The sequence below is a fragment of the Lactuca saligna genome, chromosome 2 (genome assembly GCF_052625555.1).
Source record: "Lactuca saligna cultivar CGN05327 chromosome 2, ASM5262555v1, whole genome shotgun sequence".
Lineage (NCBI taxonomy): Eukaryota > Viridiplantae > Streptophyta > Magnoliopsida > Asterales > Asteraceae > Lactuca > Lactuca saligna.
In genome coordinates, this window is record NC_136418.1 from 130,848,671 (window position 1) to 130,864,350 (window position 15,680).

The window sequence follows — 15,680 nt, forward strand, 5'->3', positions numbered from 1 at the left end:
GGGTAGTGTTTTCAAAGTACAATTTGTAATAGGAAGAAATCAAAATAAAATGTTATAATAAACAAATCAGTGGATGTCATATTGAGGCATTGCACTTGTAAATACTTTCTTATTATGTATTGTAATTTGAAAATACACACTGAATATTAGGACATTATACTTTTAAATTTACTCAATTATAGTAATAAAAATTGTTTTCTATTTGGATGAGACTACTATATTTGGGTAGATTTTCAAAGTATAATTCTGAACTAGATAGGTATAATACTTTAAGAAACAAATCAATGATAGTACGTTATTGTTTCTTGCATTTAACCTTAATGTCTTTCAAATTGTCACCGATCCCACAATATTAATAAAACTTTTTTCCTACAATAAATAAATTCGGTTTGGCATAAATCTTTTAACCTGGATATGAGCCCATGATGCATTTTTGTTAATCATGTATGTGTACAATATATTGGAGCACATTCTCTCGTGTACTCATGTTGTTTATTGGGGACCTAAGAGTTTTTGCCAATCCATCATATAAAATGTTCACAGTTTTGACTGTCGCGAATGAAGAACCTCCATAACTTAAGGGCTGTTTCTTTTTCTTTTTTATTTCCTTATAAAATCAAGTACGGATTAAGTGGCTGAATAAGATGTTATACATAAGGGTTGTTTCTTTTCTGAATTGAATAAACTAAACCGTCTGAATGAGATTCCATTTTACCCTTATATTTTTTTAAATAAATTTCACAATATATAGCAAGTAGAAGGTAGTACATTGCGACTTTCTTGCATTTACATTAAAAAAAAATACAATACGATCATATATGTAAGGCAATATGCCGTTAGAAAAAATTAACAGAAGAAATCCCAAAAGTGATTGACTCTTGATAAAACGAAAAAAATCGTATTCAAAACCGAAAACTCGGTAACTCAGTTGGCCTATTTCGAGGACTCTTCGATTGTTCCCTTTTCAGGTGATTTCTTCTTATCTTCTTCTTCATCACCATTTTTGCTTTTTTCATCTTCTATGGATGTTTTCATGGATTCTTTCACTTCTTCTCCTTTTGGTGACCTTGTTTTCTCTTCTTCCTTACTATCCGATGGTTTTCCTAATACCTCTTTACTCTCTTCTTCTCTTATGGGCACTTTCGATTCCCCATGTTTATCTTCTTTTTCAATTGGTGGAGAATTCGAATTCGAATTCAAGTCTTGTTTATCTTTATCTTTCCTTTCCTCCGGTGATTCCACAGGCTTTGGCGGTGGTTCTTGGTGCACGTCTTTCACCGCAGGGTTTTCCGGCGGTGGTACCGGGCGGTCTTCCTTTGACTCATCTTTGACCACCGGCGGCTCCGTTTTTGCCGACTCATCTTTCACAATCAATGGCTCGGTTTTTGCCGAGTCATCTTTCACAATCGATGGCTCGGTTTTTGCCGAGTCATCTTTCACAATCGATGGCTCGGTTTTTGCCGAGTCATCTTTCACGATCAATGGCTCGGTTTTTGCTGAGTCATCTTTCACAATCAGTGGCTCGGTTTTCTTGGGTGGATCGATTTTATTGATGTCATCATGTTTAGATGAGTCAGGTGATGAGTTGGCTTTCGATTCCAATGGTCCAAGCTTTGCTTCAGCATCCTTGATCAAAAATGTTAAAGCCCTAGCGTCACGTGCTCTTGCCAACTTTTCGGTATTTGTCAGCTGTCACAATGTGAAATTTAACATTTTTTTTTTCATCCATATTGTAAAATTTATTAAAAAGATAAAAAGATAAAAACTCACACTTCGGATTTGTTCGACCCGATGTTTAAGATCATTTTCATTAGCTTCCTTATGAGCAGTTCGAATAATAAGCAACAAATGTCCCGAAAGATCATCCGTATTATGTTTTTGCACATCGCATTTTGGTATACAAGACTTACACCCAACAGTATAAAACGCACAATTCACAAGCTTCATAGGACAAATCGTGACACAATGTCTATCCATTTCTCTCCTCATAACAAAATCGGAACATTTTTGTTCACAAGCAAGTATCATAAATGGACAAATCGCCTCATGATTTTCCTTTTGAGCAGCACAGTATCTTGTCGTACACCCTTCATTCACACAATCCATACCTCGAAACTTACACTCCAATCGATGTTTACCGATTTCTTCTTCAGATCCACAAGCCACATTACAATGAAACGAATTCTTGTAGTCGACATTTTTAAGGAGAATTGAAGCAATGCATTCTCTTCGAGCGAGTAACCAGAAGCCATTGATTTCCATTTCTTGTACAAAATCATCGATTTTGTCTTCTCTTCCATCGCTGGAAACCCACTCGGAGACACGGCTAAACATGTTTCGTTTTGAAGCGGCGAAATCGTCGATTAGGGTTATGATTATGTCGTATGGGTGTTCGGATGTTTCTGGTACAGGGGTATTTTCGGAAAGTAGGAATTCGGCTACGTAAGTTTCGCTTCGTTGTGTGAGGTAATCGGACATTTCTTTTCTCATGTCGACGGCGACTGTTCCTGCGTTCTTGAAAAGGCCGCCGGTTGTGTTGTCGACGCAGGCGGAGGCTAATCCGGGAAGAAGTTCTTGAGCGATTTTGTAGACGACTTCTGTGTCGCATAGTCCACAATCGTATGATTTGGGATTATTGGGTTTTGATTCATCGGGTTTGGATTCTACTGATACTGTTGCAGGTGGATCCATGATCGGTTATGGTTATCCTGATGATATAAATTATGTTATTGAAGGTTCTAAAACATTAAGGATACATAGTTGTGTTCAAATATAAACATATACAAGTGCACAAATTGAAAAGATAAGAAATAGATTATGTTATAGTTCATACATCAATGTGTTTGAATCTAGTAATAGATGATAATCATGATACAAAACGTATAAAATTAACACATAATTAAGCTTAAATCTTATCATGATTCTATTTTGACTTGGATAACATAAACCTTATTTTGCCATTACTTTTACTTTGAAAATCAACTCATGATAGCATTGTAATTTCAAGAAAAAGCAACAATTTCTATATCAAAATTATACAAATTACCATCCAAACATAAAAGCCTTACAAGAAGCAAAAGCAATGGCAATTTTATACACAACTTAACCCATGATACCATTGATTAAATTCCCAAAACCAAAGTTGAAGTGAAATTGTGTGAATTACAGATTTTTTCAACTTTCTGTTATATTATCAAAGATCAAAAGTCAAAACCACAGCCATAAGCCAAAAGCTCTCATATTCCTCATCAATCTTCCAACCAAATGGAAGATCACAACACCAATTCCCTCTAAAACCATAAATATTCCCTTTACGACATTTTTTTTTTTCAGATCATTGATAAGATCATATAACACTAATCGAAAGAGTAATTAAATTGCACTTTCCAGCAAGTGGGCTAGCCAATAAAAAGAATGAAAACAAATAGAGGGTTCAATGGCAAAGAGGTCCAATTTCAATGTATTTTATCAATACCAATCCTACTTGTGTATACAGAATCGAAACTAAAATCAACCCAGACGAGAAAACACAACAAAATCCATAATTAGGAGTTGAATTTCATCAAAATCAAAATCTAAATCGAAATCGCTAATCGAATCAAACGGGTTTAAAGCCTTACCTGAAATGTGGGTTTGCTTATGTTTTCTCCTGAAACCCCCTTATAGAAAGAAAAGGGGTGTTCTTGTAGTCTGTACAGATGCGATGGAAAGGGAAATGGTGAGGGATCGATGGAAGATGCGTGTCGGTGGAAGCAGCGTCCTGAAGCAGGTTGTCGGAGGAATCGCAGCGATGGAAGATCGTTGTCGGAGGAAGATGGTTGACGAAGGAGATGGCACCTGATGATCGATGGAGGGGGTGTTGATATGACCCTAATTTTAAACCCACCAATAAAAAAAATAAAAAATTAAACTCATGAACATCATCGGTTTCTTTCGCTTAAATTTATATTTTATCCTTATTAAGACTTGCTATTTTGTTTCTTTTTTAAATTAGGTTATAATCCGTAGTACAACCCGTACAAAACCATGGGAGGTAAGTAAAAAAAGTTATAGATCAAAAAAATTACTAGCGGTAAAAAAGCACTTGATTATGAATGATAAAAAAAGTACAACTTTATCATTCATAAAAAAAGTACAACTTTATTTGATAACTAAAATAAATAAGAGAGTTTAACAAAGATTATGAAAATACTTTCTTGAGCACAACATTTGAAGTTTTATTAGACAAATTATCACATTTATTTAAAATCAATAAATTCAGTCATTCTTTGCTCTTTACTAGATAAAACTGTTGGGTCAAAAATATGGTTTATACTTTGCTTTTATAGGAAAATGTATTTTTTTTTTGTGTGTCTTGGACTGTAAATAGCTTGGTGTTTACGATCGTATACATGTTTACAGTTGTGTTTACGGTCATAAACCCATTCACAGCCCATGTCTATTATATATAAGGTGAGGAGTGCATAATTGTAAGATAATAAAGGAGCTTATGTGTGCGCATTTGAAGGTGTTTTAGAGAGAGAAACTAGAGAGAAGAACAAGTGTGTGTTAGTGTGTGTGAATCTCATGTAAAGGATCATCATTCTATTCATCAATACATTGAGATTTATATTATTCTTCTTCTCCTTCTCTTCTATTTGATCTGACATCATCCGTTTGATTGAGATTCCGCACCATCAAACAGATCTGATTGATACACAAGCATTTTGGGGACTTACAATTGGTATCAGAGTTTGGATTGTATCAGTCAATTTTGTCAGATCTAGAGCTTATTTGATCTTATTTTGGAAAGATTCTTGTGTTTTTGGATAGATCTCTGATAAATAAGGGGAGTTTGTTCTTCGCGTTTTTCATAAAAACAAGTTCTGGATCGAGTTTTGGAGCAAAAATAGTGAAAAACGCCGTTTTTTTCGCGATCTGAAGCAGTGTTTACGGCCTTTGAAGGGTTTACGGCCGGTGAGTTTGCGGCTGGAATTTACGGTTCGGCTCGGTGGGTTAGGCTCGGCTCGGCAGCATCAGTGGATTACTTGCGAGCTTCAATAAAAAGGGAAACAGATTTGGGGGTGCCGGGGATCTAACCCAGGTCTCCTCCCTAGTCAACACACGCCTTACCAGTTGAACCAACTAGCAACTTGTTACAAACCTTTTGAGTTTAACTTAAAACAACTCTCTTTCGAACCTATTTTCGCATCTTTGTCACTTTTAGCCCAAAAATTCAATTTCTTTTATTTTAAAATCTCATTTTCAACCCAAAATCAATTTTCTTTTCTTTTTAAATTACATTTAAAAAAAAAAAATTAGTTTTTAAATTTTGACTTTTAATTTTGACTTTTTACTTAAAACTTTGACTTTGACTTTTAAAATTTGACATTTGACTTTAAACTTTGACTTTTTCGTTTAACTTTTAAATTTTCAAATTTAGCTTTTCGGTTTGACTTTTAAGTTTAACTTTTAAGTTTAACTTTTAAGTTTGACTTTTAAGGTTTATAGTCAAAGGGTATTTTTAAATTTAAGTTTGACTTCTAAATTTGTGCTTTTAATGGCTTTTGAGGTCTACGGGGGAAATGAAGACATGAAAGAGAGTCATCGGGATATGTTAAGACAAAAGTTCAACATGTTATATTATATCCCTAGAGAAACCCTTGAAGCTCAGTTGCAGCGATTTATTACACTTACTAGTGAGATAAATATAGCTGGGATCTTCTTGACTAAATCTGAGATAAACAAAAAACTGTTGAATTCACTTCCGAAGTCATAGGATATGAACGTGGCTGTCATCAAGAAGACAAAAGATCTCAATCATCTTAGTCTTGTTGCTGTAACTGAAGAACTTGACTCTTTGAAGTGTGGAAAAACAATGAGTTCCGCAAACACTCCGGTCAATGATGTTTCATGCTCTCAATCATGTGAAGCTACGATTAAACTTCTTCGTGAACATAATGATTTGCTAAAAAGGGAAGTCGATGACCTAAAATACGAAGGATATCAACTTAGGAAAGGACAGAAACCCCTAAAGGCTGAATTAGAAACAAAAACCAAAGACTTTAAGATGTTTTAAGAAGATTATAGCAACAAATGTGAAAATTATGACTATGTTAAGAGACAACTTGTTGAATTAACTGCTGATCTTGACACATTAAAAAGCAAATTTGAAACTATAGATTTTGATTTCAGAAAATTTGATGTGTCAAGCGAAGTAGTTGCGAACATGATAGACCATTGTTTGACATTCAAAAATAACCAGCAAAAGGGTTTAGGGTATGATAGTTTTCCTCCACCTTTCAATCATAAATACACATCCATCCTTCTGACTAAAGAAGAAATTGAAAAAGAAGCACATCTTCAGTATGGCCAACCCCTGTTCCAGCTTCAGTTACGACTGAACAATCAGGGCCAACTGAGGGTGTTGAGATGAATGATACTAATATTTCTACTTCCTGTGCATGTAAAGTAGTGGAAGATGAGAACAAGGAGAAAACCACTAAACAAACCAATAACTCCTTGAACTCAGAATATGTTGCTTCGAATTCATTTACTCCTAACAAACCTGTTGTTGAGAAATACAGGTCACCAATTCCAACGCAACAGAGTGCTTGTTGCAAGTGTGCATGTGGGAACAACAAGAAACGAGGCAATGATACGCCACCAGGGGCAGGAACAAACAACTTCACATTGAAGAAAAAGACTTGTTTTCACTGTGGAACACCTGGACACATTGCCAGAAATTGTCCTGATCGCGCATACGTTCCCTACTATGCATGAGGTTGGCAGATCGCGCCAAGAGGGAGTTACTTCAAAAGAAACCCCTGAAGGTCACATTCAGATAATGGTGACTGGTATGCCAACAAGGCCAAGAATCTAACTCCCAATACCAAGAATCAGAATCCCAAGGTTCATAAGGGAATGTCAGCCAAGAAGTCTAATCCAAGAGATGCTCCAGCGAAACCAAGACCGGCTAGGTTAAAGTCATATCGGCGATCGGCTTTAAGTTCAAAAGGAAGTACTGAGCCACCCATCGGATCAAAAAAGAAATGGGTCAAACCCAAATACAGATGGGTTCCAAAGGTTCAATCTCCCAAATCACCTAATGACTCTAATATTTCTTCATCTTTTGTTTGTGATAAACAGGATATGTCATAGGAGAGAGTTCCATGAAAGGATGAAAAAGGTCAACCCAGTTTCAAAATGGACTTAGTTCCAAAGACCAACTGATCCCGCTTTGTATCGGAGCACCTATGGAGGCATATCATCATACTTTGGTTTGTTGGTAGTGGTTGCTCCTGGCATATGATAGGGGACATCTCTCAACCGTACAACACTCAGAACTTTTTTCGAGAGTATGTGTCCTTTGCGAGAAAGGAAAGAAGGGAAGAAAGGAAGGGATCACATGGGGTTAGTGCTTAATGACGTAAAGAATTATCGAATCTGTTCTGAGATTATGCGTGCTGTTCTCAGACCTTTTGGATGCAAATTCAATCGGTGATTTACGGTTTGCATTTTCTTCTCTATACTCCTGAGTTTATCTTACTCTGATTCGTTTTAAAAGACAATTATTCATTTTCTTAATAGTTTTTCGTTAGTAGTTATTATTGGGAAGTGATATCAAGAAAGTGATAACGGGCAGTCTAAAACATGTGTAAAGGACTAAATTTGAATTGTCTAGACTCTGTGATCAATGTGTTGGTAGGCACGAAGTATTTGAAAGTGTGGATTTAGATACGATTGTTTGGACTGACCATACGATGCTCAGGTAGATTGAGCAGTGAGATAAACACGGGAACCTAAAGGATACACTAAATTAATACGCATTTAGAACAGTGGTTCGAATTTTCCTTGATGTACGAACTTATGTCCTTAATTCTGGTTCTGATAAGACGACTGGGGGGTTATGAAAAACTAGGTCGGTAGGAAATTATTTTCTTGCTTTCTATCTGTCAGTCATATGTTGCTTCCTCTGTGTAATCGGAAGATCTGACCCGGATTGCAACATATGCAACTCTATTTCTACGCACCTCCTTATCTATGAAATTCTTCTTATCTGTTAGCCATATGATGTCTCCTCTGCGTGATTGGAAGATCCGAACTGGAACACAGCATATGCACCCTACTATTTCTATAACCCTCTATCTCTATTAGTCATATGTTGTCCCCTCTGCGTGATTGAAATAGATTCGACCTGGGACACAGCATATGCATCTATCTCTAAATATGACTTCCTCCTTAATAATTGTTTACTCACCTAAAGTAAGGAGTCCTTAGGAGGTTCTTGATAACCAAGGTATATCGGGAAGTGGGGAACACGTTCTAGTGCAACTAAAATTGAACCATTTAAGAGGTTGCCTGTGGATCGCGTTGCTTAATTTAAGTGGGCAACAATACCCGTGGTTGTTATCAGCTAAATGGTTTATTTAGGAAAGTTTGTCGATATCCTTCATGTTTAAGTGGACCACAATACCAGCAATTGACCAGATCTATTCATGAAGGTGAAGGTACTGATAAACAAGTTTAGACAGTGTCACAACTTTGATCCCAAATATTTTTGTTTTTCGTTATATTTGTTCATAGTTTTCCTCTATGCACAAATTTAGGGGGAGAATTAAAAAAAATCAAAAGTCAAACAAAAATCAGAAAAATTCAAAAATAAAAAAAAGTAGTGTTATTTCCGTTTTATTTTTCCAGAAAATATGAAAAATCCAAAAATATTTTTTGTGTGCTAAGTTTTCCTTTAGTTTTGTTTTGTCTTTAAAAGTGATTTCATGTATAGATAAGACTCATGGAGACTGAATCGAAGATTTTCTAAGCCAAGGCTTCATCTGTGATCATCGAAGAATTCTCATTCGAAGGAGCAAGAAATGAAGATTATTCTTTCAACATTCAATTATTCTACCCTAGAAGCAAGGTGAAGCAGAAATTGAAGATTATCTGACGGATTGCATTGAAGCCTCCTCAATCAGTCTGATATTATCATTGTACCTGCTAAAGTGATCCAGAAGATTTGTTCTCTCTGATGTTCTCTCTGAAGATTCTCAAGCTGAAAGCGCTATCTTTCAAGAGTCGGTACATCAAGCATCCTCACCCACTGTGCGTTCAATGTCAAATTATGAAGAAAAGCACGGCTGCTCAAGATGAGGTCATTCATTGAAGATTCATCAAGTTCATCTTGAAGTTGTGAAGAATTTGAAGATTAATGTTGAAGTCAAGCTCTTGATGAAGACTGACAAAAAAATCCAGCTACTTTTTAAGGGGGGCTTGTTGGATCAATTAAGAAAAGAAATTTATAAACCAATGGGGATATTGTTGGGTCAAAAATATGGTTTATACTTTGATTTTCTAGGAAAATGTATTCTTTGTGTCTTGGACCGTAAATAGCTCGGTGTTTACGGTCGTATACGTGTTTACGGTTGTGTTTACAGACGTGAACAGGTTTACGGCCGTAAACCCATTCACGTCCCATGTCTACTATATATAGGGTGAGGAGTGCATAATTGTAAGATAATAGAGGAGCTTATGTGTGCGCATTTGAAGGTGTTTTACAGAGAGAAACTAGAGAGAAGAACAAGTGTGTATTAATGTGTGTGAATCTCATGTAAAGGATCATCATTCTATTCATCAATACATTAAAATTCATATTATTCTTCTTCTCCTTCTCTTCTATTTGATCTGACATCAACTGTTTGATTGGGATTCCACACCATCAAACGGATCTGATTGATACACAAGCATTTTGGGGACTTACAAAAACAACATATAACTGACCGTGTGAGAAAATCGGTTCTCGCAAAAACAACCCAATCTTTTTCAATGATTGGCCCTGACTTTTATTTATTGTCATAACAAAACAAACCACTAGGGGAAATTGTCTCATTTTGAACTTGTATTGAATTTTGTTGTCTGAATGTGTTACAGACAACCTTGAAATAAAAACTCGATGTCCAATATTACTTCCAGTTAAGACCATTGTTTCTATGATGCGATTACCCAATGATACCACCTAAATTCTACTACCATTACATAACCCGTTTTTTGGTCGATATTTCTTAGTAACCTAACCGGAACACCGACCTTTAAAATCAACTTATGGTTTGACAAATCGGAGATTTTAAGTCCATTTAGAACATCATGTGAATATAAACTCTCATCAAAGTGATTGTGAATAAACTCTGTTTGGCATATATACTATCTGAACTAAGGTATTCTTTTTCTTCTCATGAAGACTATTTTGAAAATTATAAAATACGTTTTGGAAAACATTGGCTTGAATTAGAGATTCCCAAAAAAAAGTATACAACACAACATTAGCAATCTGTCAACAAAGGGTTTATTAAAATCAATGATTAATAAAATGCATTTATTTTTGTAAAATACAAAAAAAAAAATATACATGTTTATCTGTTTGTAGAAGAATATACATGTTCATCCAAGAAAATCATTTCGATGGAGTACTTTTCGTTAGCATCAAATTTAGAATTGAGTGTCCATAACTTCAATACTTTTACTTTCATCGTGAAGTCTGAATTGACTAGGTCAATGTCTTTTATGAATGTTATCTTTGAAGTAACCATATTTACGTAAGAATTTAGAAAAGTCAATAAACATAGAAGATACTTTTAATATTATAATTGGATGTCATCATGGGTTAAAAAAATATTACAGTAATGGTCCTGTTTCGTTATTAAACATTTACTTTTATTTTCTATCTTGGTTTGGTTACACTTCGCCTGATATCTAATATCTTACAATCAAAAAACCCAAATTACAAGGACCATTTGTGTAATGTTTTTTCTACCTTAGGGACCATCTCTGTAATGTTTTTCCACAAATAAGGACCAATTCTATAATTTTTTCTGCAACATGGGCAATTCTATAACGTTTTTCTTCACATGGACCATTTTTGTATTGTTTTTCTACCATAGCGACGAATTTTGTAATATAGTTTGCTATAGGGACCCTCTTTGGGACCCTCTTTGTGATGTTTTTATACCACATGGTCCATTTCTGTAAATTAGAGAATTTTGGAATTTTTTTATGCATAGGAACCATTTTTGTAATTTTTTTCTAGCAATAAGGACCAATTCTATAATGTTTTTCTACCATAGGGACTAATTTGTAATTTTTTCTACAATAGGGACCTTTTCTATAGTTGTTTTTGGTTAATTGTTAGAATCACATATTTCTAAATGCTTCTCTAAACACAGCATTAAATATTTTATTGCTAAGGTTACCGTTATAAAAAAGTAGTTAAATGAGTAAGGGCAAAACAATCAACATTTGTTGAGAAAAACTAATGAAACCCACTGTATGTTTTGTTTAAGGACAAATGTGTCCAGAAAATAAGAAATACAATGTTCTATTGGGATAACTTTGAAAGTTAGGTGTTATAAAAATGATTTTATCTTTAAAGAAACAAAAGAAACACTATATTGATAATAAATATGAAATGACAGTTTGTAAAAAACAATTATAGAATAAATTTTAGTATATCCCAGGATGTAACGGGATTTTGAAGAAAAAAAAAGCAGCAACATGGAACATTTTTACATCTTACAACTTACAACAAATAGACACAAATTAACAAAGATACACTTTAGTTAAAGGATATCATGAGAAGCAAGGGTAAGTAGAATGCTACATTGTTGGAATTTTTTGTAAGGGACAATTTGACAAATTTATTAACATTGACATCTTTGAATTATTTACAACACATACACATACAACAAATAGTATAGTTTTGTTTTGGAAAAAAAGTTAAAATTTTTATTTTTAGAAAGTTTGATTTTTTAGTCAAAATGATTATTTTGCCCTTTTTCCAATTTGGTCAATTTATTGCTTTTTTTCAAATTTGTACCACTTAAACAAAAATAGGAAGTATAATTTTATCCCTTTAAATTGTCATTTTGACCATTTTTGTCAATTTTATCAGTTTTACTATTTTATTTTGACCATTTTTTTGGTTAATATCAATGTACTTTGAAATGTCACTTTTAATGAAGTACATTTCTATAAATTGCTTTAGAAATGTTATTTTTTTCTATTAAAATGTCTTTTTAATGTAAGTACATTGCTATAAATTGCTTTGAAAATGCTATTTTTGTAACATCCATAAAAATCAAGCCAAATTTAAACTTTTCAAAACATTTCGAAACCATTAATTATTACAAAACTTGTTTTCAAAATAGTATTTTATCAGAGTATCCCATACACAAATCATAAACAATAGGAGATGTACAATCATTCGCCTCTCCGCGATCATCTGATGTACCTGAAACAAAAACTGAAATTGTAAGCCCAAAGCTTAATGAGTTCGCCCAAAATACTGATACATAACAACAATATAATAACAACGTGTAATGGGTCTACAAATCTACAGACTAGATTACCCCATGTGCCCACAGTGTGATTCTAGCTTGCCCTTCGGGCCAACAGCTCACATTTGGCCTGCCTCCGAACCCACAACATAAGTATGGTTTGCTCCCGAGCCCACAAATTATGACTGGCTTTCCCCCCTGCAATCCTAAGACTGAAACATAACTTATCTACCCTCAGTACGAGTCTGGCATACCACTTGGTCCTTAGCTCGTATCTGGCATGCTAATGAGTCCTCAGTATGAGTCTGGTATATCTTCCCAGCCCTCAGCTCATATCTGGCATACTCTAGGGTTAGTTGGTCACTACACGAGGCACTGAAACCTCAACCCTACCCACACAAACATGTCTACATATACAGCTAATTGCGCATACAAATAATCAAACAATAACACATGTAGTCTTACAGATCTACCTAACTTGCATGGAAAACTAGCATGGATAACTATCTCATACTCAACGCATCATCAAAAAACTGGGATATCAAATCCAATGGGTCGGCTTTGGTGCCTTAGAACCCTTAGTATAGTGAGGATAACTCACCTCTCAACTTTCGAATCGAAGTGATAAATCAAACTCTCAAACCACGGCCACGAACTCCAACACCTATAATTACCACAAGACCCTTTCCATAAATTCCAATTTACCATAATACCCCAGAAGTCAACTAGTCAACCCTTGGTCAAAGTCTAAGTCAAAGGTCAAGGTAAACAGTCCATGTTGAACCGACTCGTCGAGTGTAGTTCACCGACTCGTCGAGTCCTTCCTGAACTCGAGAAGTTGTGAAATCCCTAGTTGACTCATCAAGTTTTCCCGAAACTCGCCGAGTTCATGCATGCCCAAATGTCGGGGAGCCCTAGCTGACTTGCCGAGTCACCCTACTGACTCGCCGAGTCCATGAAAAAGTCCTTGCATGACAATATTCATTGGACTCGTCGGGTTGGCCATGCCACTCGTCGATTCCCATCAGTCCTTTCCCCATCCAGATGATTTTAAGCGACTCTAAAGCTCTATAATGTAGATTTGAGCTCCTAAGGCATACTTCTTACGTAAAGCTGCAAACTTTACGTACATGCAAGGTGATAATGGCCCAAATCAAGCTAAAGAAGGGTTTTAAGGGATGAAGAGGGTATTACTTCACTAAAGGCTGGAATGTTATGATCTTACAGGCCAAGATAAACCTAGATCTGAAGTTGCAACTTCAGATCATGGCTAATACCCACAATAACATGTTAACATGGCCAAAGTGGCCCTAATCTCATACATGCATAGATCTTGATAGAAGAAGGTAAAGGTAACAACTTGTTACCTCAAAAACGATGCTAAGATGAAGAACTCGGATCTACTACCTTTTTTATGTTCCAAGCTTGAGTACTTCAAGATCTTCCTTCCACAATCCACCTCAAAGCTTAATATCACACAAAGAGAGGTAAAAACGACGATTTAGGGTTTCTGGACTCACAAGAGGATGTAAAGGAGACCAAGGGAGGCTAATGACCCTTTAAATAGGGTGAAAAACCCTAGAACTTAGGGTTTCATCCTCCACCTCCAAATCGTCGAGTCATATACCCGACTCGACGAGTTGGTCATTTAAAACATGTGGCCCCAAAAGTTCCTACTTGACGAGTCAGGGCATCAACTTGTCGAGTAGACCTTCCAATATGAAAATAAACCTGTAAAAGTTAATACCTAAGAGTCGGGGCGTTACAACTTTTTCATCATTTTGAATTGATGCCAAAACAACCACTTTTTCACAAATTTAATCTTGCCTATGTAATCTCATATTTACCAAAATATTCTTATTTTGAATTTTTACAAAAATAATGATTTTGGTGTGTAAAATATTAGAAATGTAAAAGAGAATTAAAAAAAGAGGACGTATACATGGGTCTTTTGGTAAGTAAACTAAATGGTAAAAGCTTTAAGTTTTAACATGTTTGATGGGTATGAAAGAAACACAAACCACACTGCCTTCTCAACATATATCACTATTCAAATTCAAATTCTGTAGTCATGTTGAGATTTCCAGAGAACAAAGTTTTTTTTGTAATGGCATCTAAACAAAAACTAAAACCCAAAAAAAAACGAAATTGAAAATCCAAAGCAGAATCACAATCTAAGCAACTTCTTGACAGCTTGAATCATATTCGAATAGCCAAAAAATGAATTTGCAAATGTGTAATACACAGGCCTCACATTAAATTTGCAAATGTGTAGGGTAAAATTTGTTTGTGACATGGAGGGTAAAAATGGAAAATGTCATTTATGAGTATCATTTTCAATTATATTATCATTCTAAACAACAAAGAAATATAAAACTAAGATCCCCATGGAGGGTAAAACTAGAAAATGTCAAAGTATAACAATACTAAATTGTTTCAAAGTATATTGGTTTGAATAAGGCAAAATATTTGCAAATGTGTAGGGTAAAACTTGTTTGTGACATGGAGGGTAAATGTAGCATCCGAGATTTCCCAGGTAATATTATTATTGATCCTAATTGAAGTGTGGTATGGTTCGGGTTGGGCTTTTGAACTTTGGCTCTTGCTAGTAGGCTGAGGAAGCTACGTACGCGGTGCGTACCTTGCCGTGTATGCCCAACGTACTCATGTAAAGGAAGCGAGAAGGCTAAGCACGTGCGCCCAGCGTACCAGGAGTATGCCCAGCGTACGTGTGCAGATCCTTGAACCCTAAAAATTATAGTTGCTCCCTATATAAAGAAAATAACCCCTGTTGGTTCAGCCTCCCTTCACTCTTACCCAACCACCATGAAAACCCTAGCTCCCTTTGTGCGCCTTTGTGTTCTAGAAGCCATTTGAGAGTGTTTGTGTGTTATTTTAGTGAGAAAAGAAGAAAGTAGCTTGAAGAAGAAGCAAGGATCCACCAAGAGCTTGTAGATCCGGAGGCTTGACACCATTTATGACTCTTTTGTGGTATCAAGCTCCATCCTTGACCATTATATGCTTAGATTTTTTTATTTGAGGCTTTTATGTCCTTTTTGGACCCCATTGTTGGGAATGTTCGAGTATTGTTGGTTCCAAAGCTTAAGAGTTGTCCTTTTGGACTCTTAGAAGCACCTAGGAACATAAAAATCGAATCTTGGTGGTTAAGCCAAAACCATGCAAGGGCTAGATGGTCTTAAAGTTGGAATAATGGACCAAAATCATGTTTTTAACCCAACCTTGCATGCAAGCACATAAAGTTCGTGACTTTATTGTTTAGGAGGTCTAAAAGAGACAGGATCTGCAGTTTGGACGTAAAGACTTAACGGATTAAGTCAAGAATAAAGTCCCAAAGAAGTTGGCCAGTACGCTAGG

At 35.5% G+C, this 15,680-nt stretch overlaps 1 protein-coding gene across 1 annotated transcript; it reads right to left on the reverse strand.

Annotated features, from left to right (window-relative positions):
* Positions 1–746: 746 nt before the first annotated feature.
* On the reverse strand, positions 747–3,922 carry LOC145031626 (TRAF-like superfamily protein). The gene is made up of 3 exons (XM_078980219.1): positions 3,621–3,922; positions 1,771–2,708; positions 747–1,689 (listed from the first exon to the last, which is right to left on the reverse strand). Exons 2-3 carry the CDS (start codon positions 2,689–2,691, stop codon positions 934–936), a joined length of 1,677 nt encoding a protein of 558 aa, XP_078836345.1. The 5' UTR covers positions 2,692–2,708; positions 3,621–3,922; the 3' UTR covers positions 747–933.
* Between the last annotated feature and the right edge of the window lie 11,758 nt (positions 3,923–15,680).

What these genes read in the sequence shown, in the direction of transcription:
- LOC145031626 (XM_078980219.1), bottom strand. Translation starts at nt 2,691, where the DNA reads ATGGATCCACCTGCAACAGTATCAGTAGAATCCAAACCCGATGAATCA. An exon ending in GGGTCGAACAAATCCGAAGT is followed by an intron (nt 1,690 to 1,770) that starts GTGAGTTTTTAT and finishes ACATTGTGACAG; the next exon opens with CTGACAAATACCGAAAAGTT.